Source organism: Gymnodraco acuticeps, unplaced genomic scaffold, assembly GCF_902827175.1.
Source record: "Gymnodraco acuticeps unplaced genomic scaffold, fGymAcu1.1, whole genome shotgun sequence".
NCBI classification, from domain to species: domain Eukaryota; kingdom Metazoa; phylum Chordata; class Actinopteri; order Perciformes; family Bathydraconidae; genus Gymnodraco; species Gymnodraco acuticeps.
Window position 1 is genome coordinate 595330 of NW_022990206.1, and position 16526 is coordinate 611855.

Here is a 16526-nt window from a genome sequence, read left to right on the forward strand (position 1 = left end):
AATATTTAAAATAAAGGAAACTCACTAACGGATACAATAAAAACTAGTTTGAAGTTGAAGTAATGAATTACTTAACTATTTAGGATCCTATTGTGGACAATTGTAATAGTTATATTTGTGCCTCAATTACAGTACTTCATGTTTAGGAACTATTAAAGTAATCGCTAAGATGATCATAGTCATAAATACTTTAGATATTCCTAAGGGAAACTAATCACATTTTGGGAACCCTTATAATCCAGCCTTGTTGTTCTGCTTTTCTTATGTTTCTTGGAATTCAAATTCAAGGAATACATTCTCCAATTAAAAAGATTACAACTTTTCCCGGTCACCGCGCAGTCTTTCCACCAGGGGGCAGCGTCACACCATCAGACCCCTGACATCTCAGTTGAGGAAGATTCCCGCCGTCCAATCAGCGTGCATCTTATTCTGCCACTGACCAATCACCTGCCCCCGTGCATGGGCCGTTATTGAAGATGCATTTGGTGATGAGGGGGGCATGTGGAGCCAACTGTTGGGACAGAAAAGCTTCTCGCGAGTCCAAAGTTGGGCAGTCTTCTTGTAAACATGATCTCCGTGTCTGGCGTTTTGGCGCTCGGACTGTTTTGGTCTGCTCTGGGCACAGAGGGAGACAACTTATCAGGTTTGAGGAGGCTACAGAGGGAGTTTGGCAGTGACGAAGAGCGATATAGTTTAGAGAAGTCGGAGCTCTCGAAACGCAGCGCTGGACTGAATGAACAGACATGTACAGCCCTGCATGGAGTAGAGTCAACCCTGCAGAACAGCACCCACTCTGTAAGTGACTTGTTTAGGTTTATTTTTAACCACCATAACAACATAACACTTTCAGAAGAGGGGAAGTAGCCTCGTCTTAATGCTTGCTGCTTTTGGGGTAAACTCACAGGCTACTTCCAATGTGTCTTTGGTCACATGGAGCTGCAAATAGTGTCCACACATTTTCAAATTAATTACACCACCAAACAGATAGACCCTGATAACTTTAGATGATATAACATGAACATTTATACTGCAACAGAGGGAATGCTTCTGTTTGAAAGCCATCTGTAATGTTAAAAGACACACGTAAACGATCTGTATGACTTTTGTAGTAGTTCCTCCTAACCGTGTTAATAGTTGATCTATCATAAAGTCAATATTTGCCTCCACCGTAAGGATTTTTTGCTTCTCCTTTTAGTACACTGGAATCCAATTTAATATATTTGTGTTGTGGACAGATGGACTTCTAGGAATGACTGAAAGAAGTGAACATTAGCATATATTGCAAATGTTTTGATGGAAGAACTACACTGCTTTTTGTTGATCTGAATAATGCAGGTTGTCAGTCTCTGTCCTTTCCATTAGTCCATTCTGACATCTGACGAATGGTATAGGGTGTAATACAGTTAGTGTTAATTGTATGGTCTATAACATTTTACAACATAATGAACAATGTTTTTCCCAGTTGCTCAAACCTGAGTAGATGTCTTTAAATACCTTGTTTTCTCAGTACAAAACCCAGCATCTTCAGGTTTTTTAACCTTTTTTTATAGACTTGAACTCTTTTATAATCTTAACCATGATCCCACATTATAATAGACCAAATTGTACCTTCTGTTATTTTAGTACAGAACATGTTGTAATAGGAAGCACAACAACAACAACCCAGATGTCCAGAGGAATGTGTGTGTGTGTGTGTGTGTGTGTGTGTGTGTGTGTGTGTGTGTGTGTGTGTGTGTGTGTGTGTGGTGTGTGTGTGTGTGTGTGTGTGTGTGTGTGTGTGTGTGTGTGTGTGTGTGTGTGTGTGTGTGTGGTGTGTGTGTGTGTTGTGTGTGTGGTGTGTGTGTGTGTGTGTGTGTGTGTGTGTGTGTGTGTGTGTGTGTGTGTGTGTGTGTGTGTGTGTGTGTGTGTGGAGAGAGAGAAGTGTACGTTATATAATTTCTGTGGCCTCAGACACCTGGGCTAGCTTTGAGCATGAAAACGATCCGGCGTGAGAGCAGACCCCTCCTGTCTCCTCGGGGTCTTTTTTCCCTCACAAACATTCCCCACGATTTTACAGCTTGCCTCGACCTGAGCGCCAGTGTGGACTTAAATGTTCTGTTATCAGAGCTGCAGGGCTGGATCAGACAAGGCGTTTACATCAGTCGTTGTAACTCCTTGTTTTATTTATACATGGTGTAATATATGCCAGATCAACTTAGTCTACACAGCATGTGTTTTGTTTACCAGCCTGAGCTTCTTTTGCTGTATGTTTGTGTAAGGTTCATTTAGCTGACGCAGTCTGGTTCCAAAACTAGCTTGCTGTTCCTTTACGATTATTTTGTCCTCCTCACTCCATCCCGTCCTCTATCCCCTCTGGCCGAAAGATCGTAGAGAAAAAACATGTTCTGTTTTCAGGGTGAAGCATAATGGGTGGCAGCCAGCTGTGGGAGCACCAAGAAAAGCAGCAGAGTTGATGTTCCACATGGTGGGTGAGAGATAGGGGGAGAGAGAGATAGGGGGAGAGAGGGATAGGGGGGGAGAGAGAGAGAGAGAGAGAGTTAAGGAAAGTATGGGTTTGTTGATATACAGGGAGAGATATCCAATGAGAGCAACAAACTGGTGAAAATAGAGAAGCACTGTGAGGTAGAATTGTGCTTGAATTTTAGAAGCTGTAGAAGTTTATAAAGTATGTTTTAATCTGAGTTTGCATTTAATTGTATCCACACCAGTGCTAAAAGTTGATTATCATACATACAACTAATACATGTTTGTAAAGTCAAATGTTTCTATCATCAAAAATGCCATTACTTTGCTGGTTCTAGCTTCTCAGATGTAACCATTTGCAGATTTGTCTCTGTCCTGCATCCATGTAGATGTAATCAGGACTGCAGGCAATTATTTTCTTTATTAATCACTGAATTGTTTGTTGTATAAAATATAACAAAACTAGGACTTTGAGTCTACAGTCATGCTTGAAACTCTACACAGGCACAATGGTGCTTTGTCTTGATAACATGCATATAAAGATATATCACTAAATGCTAATATGAGCAACACATGGCTGGATTTCTTGAACAATGTATATAATACAGCCCAGCTTACCCAGCTGAGCCCAGCATCAGAGGGTTGGTATACACAGCTTCATGTGTTTAGATCAGAGCCAAGAGAGTTTGACCTCCTCTTCTGAAGTTCTGTGTGTGTAAACACGGCTGAAGCAGAAAGGTTAAAACCCAGAGCAGAGGGAATAAGGAGCTCATTGTGCTGGCGTCCGACTTCTGAGAGGAACTCGCTGTGCTCCCACCCACCAACAGGCTATGACTGCGTCTGCATGGACGTGTGTGTGCGTTCATGTACAGCAGAGTGGGTAACATTCACTCGTGCTTCACTGTTCATCTTCGAAAGTTGATCCACTGACACACACCTGGAGTGTCATGAGCTTTTGAGCAGATGAAGCTCAAAGGAGCAAGCCCTTAAATGAAACATGTGATGCAGCATGAGGTCATGTCTGGTTTGTGAGGCCACAGCCAGCCGGGTCAGGCATTAATCTCTTCACTCTTTTCGCTGACTAATAACTCAAGCGTCTTTTCTTCTCTTCACTGTCTCCCTCTGTGCTTCTGCTATCCCCATTACAGAACAGGACCGAGTGGTTAATAACCTTTTCCCGTTCTGCTTAACCCTTCTCCAGCGGTTTTCACTCAGTCACAGCTTTCACAGCCTTTTTTCATCTGACCTTTTTTTTATGATGTTGGTTGTTTTGGTTTCAGTCTCAGTGAAGCATTTAGCATTTGTCTAGTCAGGGGTTTCAGGGGAGCAGATGTGGAAAACATCAATTGGATTGATTGTATTGGATTCAATACAGATGTGCAAGCTATTGGCAGAAACCTTTGCAAATATGTGATCCTAAAACAATCCACATTACACAACCTGCATCCTGTTGACCTGCAGTGACCTCTGCTCAACGTGACCACACTTCTTACTTTTGTAAAGATAACTTTTTTTATTGCTTTTCCTTCTTTTCCATGGGAGTTATTTGCGTTGTGATAACATCCAGAATAAATGAATGTTCTATGTTGCAGAGTAGGGGTTATACAATATTTGTAGAGCATGTTTTTGATACTCGTTTTTGACCTTTCCGATACATCAGCCAGTAGTCACTTTTTTGACATAAATACACCTCCATCATTATTAGATGTTCTTTGTGTTGTCTAGCTAGCACACTTTACCATGCTAAACAGCTCAAATGCAAAGGTACATGGGGTTGATGATACATCGACTAAACATGTAGCATTGTAAGAATGATAGCATGCTGACGTTTGCGTGTAGCACAAAGTGTACACAAACTACAGGATCATAGTTCTGCAAACGTGGCTGTAGGCTCTTATTTTTGACCAATAATTGTTTCATGTTTGTGCTCCCTAATTAAAATAGAATATAATTTGAATGGTATGACACTTCTTCGTAAAGTTATAATAAGAACTTATACAGTATTTGTTTTGGTCTTGCTGACAGATATTTGTTCCCTGAAACAAAAGCTGACTCTTAGTAAATGTATTTTAATTGTGTTGAGAATAATTCAAATCAGTGAGTTTTGAAATCCTTGCTTTCACTGTACTTACAACAAACAAAATGGGTTTAACCACCCAGTCGTATATATATATTAGTTGTCATTATAAAGCACAGATAATCAGGCTAAGACCATGAAATGGCTTACTTTATTATATGAAACTAGTTTTTATGGTTCTGTCACACTAATGTTGTGATTATTGCAATAGTAGTATTGATATGGTTGTTAATGATTATAATTATGAATCAAAGCCGGTTTGCATGTTAAGATGGGAGGACAGAGAAGTATTTATTGATCTCTTCTTAACGTCATTACATATTATGAGAAAAAGTGGACTTTTGTGAATCCGTTAAGTCCCGCTTAAACCTCAAGTATGACCATAACTTCGATGTTTCACCCATCTCTAAAACCCATAATAGCCCTTTACTTTAAAATGACTTTTATTTCACTATAATCACTTTTATTACATGGAAACAGAGAAAAGCAGGAATACAGGGAAATGGATCAAACTGACAAGAAACAATATTCCCTGAAAGATTTGAAGCCAAAACACTGATTTATTGGCTTATTGACTGTTTGGAGGACAGGACTCGTCATGCTTAACATTTTCTAACTGAAGACCAGATTGACTAAATTACTGCAAAAAGAGGAGGTTAAGTTGTCAAGCAATAAACTGATGGAGATTAAAGAATAGTGTGATGCAGGCGAGGTGGTGATGAAGTGATTTATGTAGAGAATAGATGGAAAGTTGTGTTCACACATTCGGATATTCGCGGCTGGACAGTTTCCACTGGACCTGTTTACAAGGAGTTTCCAGCAGCCAGACCTGGCCGTCTCCTGTGGCTTTATAGAGCGGTGTGCAGACACTCCGGGGCTCGGCTCACCTTGTAAACATCTCTGCCCTGCCAGAGAAAGACAGGAGGGGAGAAACCTTTGGTGGCTAAATATGTTGCTGAAATGACCAAACCCTTGAATGTCACTCTGGGTGAACAGACTGGAATCTGGCAGTCAGTGCACTTGTTGTGAAATAAAAGTTCAGGACAGAACTCTTTCCTCAAATGACATCTACTAATACGTAACACTGAGGTTTTGTTTTTAAAATGTGTTATTGAATAACAAATCTTCTGCACAAGGATCCAGCTGAGGCTTAAAAAGTCTTGAAGGCATTGCATTAATTTGTCTAAAAATGAGGCCTTAGTTTGTATTGTCTCAAGTGAATTCTTTATGGTGTTTGTTTATGTATTGTATAATCTTTAGATACTTGGAAACACCACTTAAAAACAAATGCCTTTCTTATTAGCACCACTCAGATCCTAATAGCGGAATATTGCGTGTAAATTGAACTTTCCCTTGATTGACATAAATAAACATTTTAAGTAAAAACTTAAACTTAAACCGTAGGACACCAGTCCGTAGAGTCATACATGTATTTTTTTCACACAGAATACAAATACTTTCAGTCACTGTATGCGTTTGAGCAAGTGTTTAAATGTGTGTGTGTGTCTGTGTGTGTGTTCTCGCTGTGCTCGGGCCACGGGTGATTGTTTTGTTCTCTGGCCTCGGCTTTGTCATTAGGCGGGAATGTAGGTCACACATGCAGAGTGCATCCAACTGGCCGAGTTACTTTGGACAATAAAAACAATGCATTCTGTCCTCTTGTTCAGCGCGGGACAGAAACACACACACACACACAAACTCTCTTATGTTTTGTTTAAGACTAAACTGTGTACTCTTGAGTGTGAATTTCCTTCAGTCGATTTCCTGAGTGAATATTAAACAAATACCATGTGCCTGAAATATTTGAAATAATCATAGTCAAGGACCATTACGCAAGAATTACTCAGATTGATTGTTTCCTAAAAACTCGCTTTTTTCCTTTCATTACAGTTCACCTTCAAAGTGAGCACCATGGGTTCACTGTCACTGGCCTGGGTGGGAGACGGTTCCGGGGTGAGTTTGTTTACATGAATGTTTGAATTAAATATACGAATATGTTGCAGAGACTGTTGTGTTATCCTGCTTCTTCTCCCAGGTCCTGCTGGTGTTGACCACATTCCAGGTGCCGTTGTTCATGATGCGTTTTGGCCAGTCCAATCTCTACAAGAGGTGAGAAATACCCAGTGGAAATGTAGCAGTTAATTATTAGTCATAGCTGTGGTCGGTCAGAGGGTCTAACTGCAACGTTGTCCCTGTGTCAGTGAAGACTATGGGAAGACGTTCAAAGATGTGACGCACCTGATCAACCACACCTTCATCCAGAGCGAGTTCGGCTTCGCCATCAGTCCTGACCACTCTGGCAAGGTGAGCCGAAATGTTCACATTATGGAGCTTAACTTACATGGTGGTTTGTGTGTTGGTCTTGTAATAACACAGGAAATTATAAGTCTAATGTTATGTTATTAGTGTATGATGGACATTTCATCTCTGTGTTTGGTTTCAGGTGATTCTCACTGGAGATGTGTCAGACATCGGCGGGTTTAAACTGTTTCGCTCTCAGGACTTTGGCTTGACCTTTGTTCCAACCGACCTGCCGTTTGAGCCCCTCATTCAGATGCTGTACAACCCCGGAGACTGCAACACACTTGTGACGCTCAGTGTCATGGTAGCAGCTTTCAATCTTTAGACCAAACCAAATCGATTTGAGTTTATAACTTAATCACGTTTCATAATTACATGGTGGACTTCTTCTTAATCAACAATATTATCAAAAAGTCCTAACACAAAAGTCTTTACTAACTGAGCCTTTTCCCTGCAGTCGGACCTGTGGCTGTCGGAGGACTTTGGCGCCACCTGGAGAAAAATCCATGACGGTGTTTGTTTGGTCAGATGGTGAGAATTCTCCTTTACATAATCTGTCAGTCTAAATATGTTACAGATGGCATACTGAAGAACCCAGACTAAACAATAGGGATACGAATTATTGGGTTGGGGGCTTGGACCATGTGTTTTAAATACTATTACTTATTAGTCATTGGCAGTTAGTTATTGGTATTCATTTTTTCCCTCTCCCTTGACAACCTGATGATTTACGTCATCATAGCTACTACTAAATAAAGCCCTGAAGCAGAGACTTTATTGGTGTACTATATGGAAAATCATATATTTATGTTCCATGGCGCACACACAGCAGTAAATCCATAAACTGTAAATCCAGATAGAACAATTTAAGAACATGGGTCAGGCTGCCCTCCTTAAGTAAAAGACAAGAGTACATAACATCTTGTTTTCTGATCCCACTCCTCCTCTTAATCCTATATAATGTAATACTTGAATACACGTTTACTTTGTCCCAAACCAGAGACTTCTTTAAGTCAGTAATTGATGTGTGATTAGTACAGAGTGAAATATAAACTGTGTTATAAGTGGGTCCTGAAACTCTGACATGGTGTGAAACTGCATATTTGTCTCCACACAGCCTCCGTGTTTGTGTGTGTTTTTATTTGTCCATTTCTGTTATTCCAGCTGTTTTTCTCACCACAGTTTGGATCACTCTCCTGCTTTCATTGCTTTTGGACACCTCAAGTTCACATGGGGTAGTGGTGGTGTCAGCCTGTGGTTGTGAGCGCTGCATTGTGGGAACATCATGTCTCTGCGTGACCACAGCTGTTATTTAAACCCCGACCTAAATTGACAGCAGAGAGAGGGAGCTGAGGCTGCAGTCAGAGTGAATCATGAGTCAGCGAAGGCATTCTTATTCAGCCCACAGTCCTCTAACCGGCAGAATCTCTGCAGTGTGAAAACCTTCGTCCCCTTTGGCAGCGAACAAAGACAGATTGGTTGGAGCTCAGCCCGGGAGGGTTTGATGTTTGCACCGCTAGCAAAGCACTTCGAAAAAACCACAACCATAATCTATGATCTCTATCATTTCTCAAAGTCATTTACATTTGAACTCCGAGAACTCTTGAAGTAAAAAAAAAAGCACAATTAGATCTTTCTACAGATTCACTCCTTTACTGTTTCTTAATTTTTCTCAAATATAGGGGTCCAAAAAACAGCATCTACTTTACAACAAACTACAATGGATCATGCAGTAAGTGAACACAGTTTATTCACATGTCTATTTAAAATCCTGCGTTACATGTAGTAATTCCTCTTTCTTCCTGTTAGAAGGTAAAGGAATGCTGGAGTTAAAGAAGACAGCAGATTATGGTCGAAGTTTCCAAACCATTGCAACCAGAGTTTTCTCCTTCGTACTGGGGGGGCGCTTTGTTTTTGCCTCTATCATGACTGGCAAGGTATGTGTGTGTCTCTCTGCAAGTAAATGTTTCGAAATAATGACTCAAAGGGCCAGTTAACCCATATAACAATCATAAAAACATGCAGAATCTAGCCTTTGTGGACTCTAATCACAAATGGTGTTAACATGCTATTTGTATTTAGATAAGCAAAACATGTCTTATGGCAGTGTTTGTTCAGAATATGATTGATTCAGCCAGGCCTCAACTGGAGGTAGTTTAACTCATATTGTGATCAGTTCACAGCTAATTATGAATTAAATCCATACCGCGTGATCACATACTAACGAATAAGGATATTTACCCGAACATACCGTTGTCTCTTTTTACGAGCTAAAGGTACAGCGCTAAAGCTCAATGTTGTTACTGTAGCTATCAATTTTTCCCTGGCTAAAAAAATGTGATTAAATCAGAATGAACCCTGTCTATGGCATTGCTATCTTTGGCTCTAATGTGTGTGTGTGTGTGTGTGTGTGTGTGTGTGTGTGTGTGTGTGTGTGTGTGTGTGTGTGTGTGTGTGTTGTGTGTGTGTGTGTGTGTGTGTGTGTGTGTGTGTGTGTGTGTGTGTGTGTGTGTGTGTGTGTGTGTGTGTGTGTGTGTGTGTGTGTGTGTGTGTGTGTGTGTGTGTGTGTGTGTGTGTGTGTGTGTGTGTGTGTGTGTGTGTGTGTGTGTGTGTGTGTGTGTGTGTGTGTGTGTGTGTGTGTGTGTGTGTGTTAGGGGACACAGCGTAAGATCCACGTGTCGGTGGACGGAGGTAAAGTGTGGAACATGGCTCAGCTTCCTACAGTCAACCACGAGCAGTTCTACTCCATCCTGGCATCCAATCAGGACATGATATTCATGCATGTGGACGACCCTGGAGGTCAGAACCAGTGAGGATGCTGCTGATAGTGATGATTGATGTGGATGATGATGCTAATGGTTAACTAGAGCGTTGATAATGCAAAATAACCTCCATTTAAACTCTCATTAGATGTCCTTGAAAAATACCTCCAAGCTGCAGAACGTTTCTCTGCAGGCGTCCTCAAGCAGGAGCCTAGGGGCTGTCATACAAAATGTGTGTGTGTGTGTGTGTGTGTGTGTGTGTGTGTGTGTGTGTGTGTGTGTGTGTGTGTGTGTGTGTGTGTGTGTGTGTGTGTGTGTGTGTGTGTGTGTGTGGTGTGTGTGTGTGTGTGTGTGTGTGTGTGTGTGTGTGTGTGTGTGTGTGTGTGTGTGTGTGTGTGTGTGTGTGTGTGTGTGTGTGTGTGTGTGTGTGTGTGTGTGTGTGTGTGTGTGTGTGTGTGTGTGTGTGTGCTCGATCAGACTCAGGTGTTGGAACCATCTATGTGTCAGATGACAGAGGAGCTGTTTTCTCCAAGTCTCTGGAGCGCCATCTTTACACAACCACAGGAAGCGAAACCGACTTCACCGCCATCTCTTCACTCAGGGGCGTCTACATGACCAGCGTTCTCTCAGAGGGTGAGTCAGCACACCGAGTTATATGTACTTACACATTTAAGACGAGTCTTCGGGTACCTTTTTGTCAACATTTTGAAATATGATATCATTTATTTTCATTTTAAGAATTGCTCTTCCAATTTGGCTCTTAATGTCTCCTCGCCACACTGGAACATCACAGTGATGATGTAATAGTATGTTTGTTAAAGTTAGTAAACCATCTGATGTTTCTTATCCACAAATATATTTCATACTTTTTAGACAGTGACTTATTATACTATACAACAATGTAACTTTATTCCACCTTTGATCCATGCTATTGGGTGGCAAATCCGGTATACATGCCAAAAAAACAACAACAAAACATTTCAACCCAACACAAACTGCTTTCCATTGTGGCTATTTTATTGGGTGTTTTTATAGCGTTGATTGTGAATACCGTTTTGTTTTTTTGGCATCCTAAATTTAGAATCCTTCCTTGAACTCATTATGTAATGAGTCCTTACTAAACCTTATCATTTAAGATAAAGTCGACTAAATGTTCACTGCCATTGATGCCAAACAGATTTTCGATTGGTTGATTTAGTAGATTTTTCATTCTCTCACCATAGTAGGATAAACTAAGAACAGTTGCTACATAGAAGGCAAGGTATGAGTCCACGGATTGAGAAAATGTTTTTGAAAATGTGGTTAGATAGTTGTGTACCCATGTGGATCCTGAACTGAACTGAATGTTATTGACTGCAGATGGTGCAATGGAGACAGTGATCACCTTTGACCAGGGAGCAAAATGGCAGACGCTGCGCAGACCACAGAACAGCCACTGTGACAACGAGACCTCGACCAACAGGCCTAACAGAGTGAGACAAACATTCATGCATCATTTAAATATATTCAGTTTTTATCATTGAGTATTTCTCATTACTTCTGGAGTGTTTCATTTGTTCACTTACCTGTTTGAGTCTTGTTATTGTATGAGATCAGTTCTGTTTCTTGTTTCTATGGAATTTTAGCATAAGAAAATATGAGTGTCTTCATGTGGACTTGGTACCAACACATAATCATGTGTTTACAGTGCAGACTCCTCATCCACGCAGCCTACAGCATCACCATGATGATGAACGTCCCCATGCTGCCTCTCTCACAATCCAGTGCTGTGGGCATCATTCTTGCCCATGGTAAATAAATACAAATAAATACTTTTTACTGCATGGTGAGATGTTTACTTACACCATTGTCCTGCGTTTCCTCAGGCAGTGTTGGGGATGAAGTGTCCTCTCTCTCACCTGATGTGTACGTGTCTGATGACGGGGGCTACTCCTGGATGTTGGCTCTCAGAGGCCCCCACCATTACGCTATAATGGACTCTGGGGGGCTGCTGGTGGCTGTGGAACAAACCAACGCTCCTGTCAACCAGATAAAGTGAATATACCTACACAATTAGTTTATTTTAGTATCGTTGGTAGCACTTTTTATGAATGCCATGTATATACTGCATTAAATATATACGTAAAGCATTATAATCTTCTTTTAGCACATGTATAATAAAAGTGATATCATTCCTAAATATTCAAATACTTATCCATCATAACACCTTCTCAAGCATTTGTAATGTATTACAAGATAAAGTCATAATACTTTTAAGGGTCATAGTTTATTATATTTCTCATAGCAATATTAATATAACGTATACTATATATATAATTATTTTTACAATCATTATCTAATAACTATTCTGAGGTATAGGCAGATATAATGCTTAACAAGTATATAGTCATTGTTTGCTTTAATTAAAGTGAAATAAACATCAATAAATGAATGCAAGAACAACTCACAAAGCATTGTAACAGTAATGTATTTATTTAACGGGTCATGACAGAATGACAATTTTGCCTCTCACACCCTCAGGTTTTCCACAGATGAGGGGCAGTGTTGGCATACGTATAACTTCACCAGCGACCCGCTCCACTTCAGCGGCATGGACAGCGAGCCCGGCTCCCGCTCCATGAACGTCAGCCTGTGGGGCTACAGGAACGACTTCAGCAAATGGGTGGTGATCACCATAGACTACAGGAAGATCCTCACCAGAGACTGTGAGTATGTGGGACAATGAGGGTTTAACAGAAAGGGTTTTACCTCTTGACTAACTCAGTGCTTGTGTACATGTGCAGGCACTGAGAGGGACTATGTGCAGTGGCTGGCTCACTCTGCAGACCCCAGTGGATCACATGATGGCTGTGTGCTGGGCTATAAGGAAACCTTCCTACGCCTGAGGAAAGACTCTGTCTGCTGGAACGGGAGGGACTATGCCGTCACTAAGAAGCTGTCTCCCTGTCCGTGTACAATAGAGGATTATCACTGGTATGTTTTTGTAAAATAGCACACATTTATAATGCCATCTTAGTGTAACCGTAAGAATAATGGAAACATATTTATCGTGTCTGTCAATTTCTTGTCTCACAGTGACTTTGGATATTACCGGCCACAGAACAGCTCAGAGTGTGTGGAGCAGGAGGAGCTGAAGGGTCACCCTCTGGAGTTTTGTTTAAATGGGACCACCGAACAGCTTCAGACCAGCGGGTGAGGAGGCCTGTTTTTATCTTACTCTCTCTTTCCTCAGCCGTAAATATAACCTTGTATGTTGACCTCTCCACTTCACTTCCAGGAGCCTGCTACAGATTATTAGTGTTGTTCTATGACAATGTAGTTCAAGAATAACTACATCGTACATACAATAAATACAAGGTTCATGAAGCAACATAATAAAGGGTTCCTTAGTTAAGTCACTAATGCAGAAACAAGTCCTTAACACAGTTAGCATTTGAAATGCCCAAGCCAATTCCAATTCCACTGCAAAAATCAAACAAGTGGTGTTAATCTTGCTAAAGTGTAAGTATCATTTACCAAAGAGCTTATTTGATTAAATAATCCAATGGAATAAGAAAATGATACTGTCCCTGCAGCACTCTATAGTGGACACAATTAAGTATAGGGTTTTAAAGAAACTATAACAAACTTCCCAAAACATCTTAGTATGCTTCTATTTTTCTTCATTAGTGTTAAGAATCTTATGTTTAGTCTACCTGCTGTCTTGTCCTGCCCTGTGTAATTTTCTTTGCACTTTGTCTTGCCTGACGTGTCTCTCTGTCTCTTCTTAAATTGAAGCTACCGGAAGGTTCCAGGAGACCAGTGTGAGGGAGGTTTTCAGCCCGACAGGAAGGAGACAGACCTGGGGAGGATGTGCACCAGCAACGTCCTTTCTCCAAACTCTCTGGTCAGTTTAGCTTCTTCTGAGAAAAATACTAGGTAGGCTAGAAAAACCGTATCTACCTAGTTAACATTGGGATGGGTTAGGGCCTGAGAATCAAAAGGGGAACCTCTGATCTTTGTCATGGTGAACACTGAAGGCATGTGTTAGTTACCTAGTAGGGGTGTGGCACGACCCGATCATGTTTGATGTATTTATTTGAGGAATATTACAGTCTCTTCTCTAAGCTGAGAGACATGAAGTGAAAATGATTTTCAAGTTTTTCGCATGTCATTTCTTCACGCCTTTCTTCACGTTTGTGCAACTCGTTACAGACTGAAGACAGTTCACCGAACACTGCTGTCATAGTGATGGTTGTCATAGCGATGCTTCTGTCGAGTGCTGTTGCAGGCGTTTGGCTGGTTAAGAAATATGTCTGCGGGGGACGGTCAGTTAAATATGTTACATATTTCTGCACAAAAATAAATGAACACTGTATTTCATCTCTGTTTGTTACTCATGTCCTCACCAGGTTCCTCGTGCATCGATACTCTGTCATGAGAGAGAATGTTGAGGCTGATAAAATAGAAGGAGTCGATGATATTGACACACACTACATGGAGACAGGAAAAGCACAGTACAATGAAGACTCAGATCAGGTATCTGGTTCTGTGTCAAATTACTTTTTCAGTTCTTCTTTGTGATTATCTTCCTCCCTTATAAGCCTTGTTTGTGTTTCTCCACAGGACCTGTTAGAATAAGGCGGATATTTCTCCCTTAAAGGCTCTTCAAGACTACATTTAACACAGTCTTCGTGATGCCTGGGCACCCGTGGTGCTCCCACATGCCGATTAACATCTTCTTTTTCACTTCTCGCTATCCCCTGGTGGCTGGAGGACTCTGCAGAATCTCACATGGCTTCCTTTTACCAGTCAAGGCTCCCATAAAAAAGATTGAACCGTTTTTTTGGGGAGGGGGACAAACCCAGTGCAGAACAGAAGGTTCTGGGGTCCCTGGAGAGCTTTTGTAGTTTTTGTCACAAAGAGTTCTGCAAAGACCACTGAGTCTGAATACATGCTCTGTATGTTCCCTTGCATGCTGACCTGAGAAAAGATGGCCTTTCAAATCGTGATGCACTGCAGAAGCATAATACAGAGGCTAGATATAAAGGCTTACAGAACATTTCACACAATAAGAGTTAGGGAACTGCTAATCAACAGAACACAGAAAGTAGTTATCATACTTTAGCTCAGAGATTGTCTGCTGACACTTAGGTAGTTTTTGTACTCTGTACACTTAATAATTGCAACATACAGTCCTATTGTAAATGGCGACCATTTTAATATTAGTTTTGTCAGCTTCACTTGTCACTAAGATAAGACTACGCTACTCACTATGAGTTCCTGCTAATCACAAGTTCCTAAGAAATGAGCACTTTTCAATGTATTGTTGTAACAGCTACTAAGAGTGTAGTGCCTCCTTTAATGTTACTGGTCATCGTCTCTGACTAGTGACATCTTGTTTTTTTCTGAAGGAAATATACTTCCATTTTATTCAGGTGATGCACTATAGATAAACATATTTCATACCACTTTTATTGTTTTATAATTGTAATTATTAAAACATTTTTAAATTGATAGAAAAATCAGATTTTAATGTAAAATTAACCAGAACAAACGAGTTCCATTTTTTTTTGAAAATAAAAGACAAATAAGTGCCTATTTTAGACTAAATTATAACTTTTATCAGCTGACAGATAAATGATGCCCAATAAAACAATACTTTATTAGATTGCTAAGAAAGGAATGCTAAAGTGCCTTGTGAAACTTTCGGAATAAATGTTAAAATGGACTGCCATTGTTGTGAAGACATCAAATACAAACTCATTTGTTTTATACAGTGCAGCTTCATACAAGCAATTGTATTATTCCCCTGTATGTGTTGTGAAAAGACTTGAATATTTGCCAAAGCACTTTTATTGAGTAGTTTGTAGAGGAGTGAATTGTAGAGGTGAGGTTGTAGAGGTGAGGTTGTAGAGGTGAGGTTGTAGAGGTAAGGTTGTAGAGGTAAAACCTAACTTTAGCCCAGCATTATATAAAGTATTAAGGTAATGCTAACTCAAACTCTTTACTTGAACTTTCAGATTTTTTAAATTTTTCTTTTGCTTAACAGGGTGCACCAATATGTTGTTGTGTTTTAAATATTTTGTTTTCGTCTTATTTGGCTGATTTTTTTAATATATTAGCCAATTCCAATGTCCATGTGTCTCTATCTTAATGCAGGTGAAGAATCATCAAGATAATCAAGTGTCTTCTAGAGACCATGTTGGCTTGTTTTCTTTTATTATTTTGACAGCAGAAAAACAAGCTTTTTAAAGCTTTTATTTGCCAGTCTTATGATATATTGGTGCATCCCAACTTAATAATATAATAGATTCTGCTAAATATCCACAATAACAGAACTTAATTTATCAGATTAATGTCTGGTTGCCATAACGAGCATATACTTTATGAAGTTTATTGAGTTGTATCATTTTCCAAGATGACATTTCACTGTGTTACATACATTGTTCAAATGATATGTTGGATTGCAATCATTTCTGTTTTCTGCAAAACTAACTTTTGCCGTGTGCAGGGCTTTTGGCTAATGCTTGTTTTCTCTAGCAGAGTCAATATTATCCCAGTGAATAAGCTATTGTAATAAGCTGGCATTTTCTCAAGGACTGTTGGGTGGACTTTGTTAGATATGAAAGCAAATTCATATGCTTGATGCTTCTTTATTTACAGAACTGTCAGTAAGAACAAACCCAGCTATTTACTGGATTCAATGATTTATATTTGCACTGTATCTACAGATCTGTGAAAGGGTTGCATTTGTGGCTACTTGTACATCTAACTTTTGTTTGGTATTTGGGCAATGAGTTGTGATCTTCATTCCATCTTGTTTTCTTGACTGTTTTCTAGAATATCAGAGAAAAGTATCTCTGAATAAAACTATTCTGTAGCACAAATGTTTTATAACAATGTCTGCATTTATTGAATGAAATGACACAATCTCTCTTACA

The 16526-nt window shown here is 40.0% G+C and overlaps 1 protein-coding gene across 1 annotated transcript; it reads left to right on the top strand.

Moving 5' to 3' along the window:
* Positions 1–444: 444 nt before the first annotated feature.
* Positions 445–16482, top strand: LOC117547530 (sortilin-like). Its single transcript, XM_034218359.1, is given in 22 exon segments — positions 445–471; positions 473–533; positions 536–795; positions 6431–6493; positions 6576–6649; positions 6742–6844; positions 6984–7145; positions 7299–7372; positions 8524–8573; positions 8651–8778; positions 9496–9640; positions 10081–10236; positions 10963–11075; positions 11291–11393; positions 11469–11637; positions 12124–12308; positions 12387–12576; positions 12679–12795; positions 13381–13489; positions 13798–13910; positions 13995–14121; positions 14209–16482. Coding segments are annotated over 22 exon segments (2529 nt in total). The 5' UTR covers positions 445–459; the 3' UTR covers positions 14224–16482.
* Positions 16483–16526: the final 44 nt, after the last annotated feature.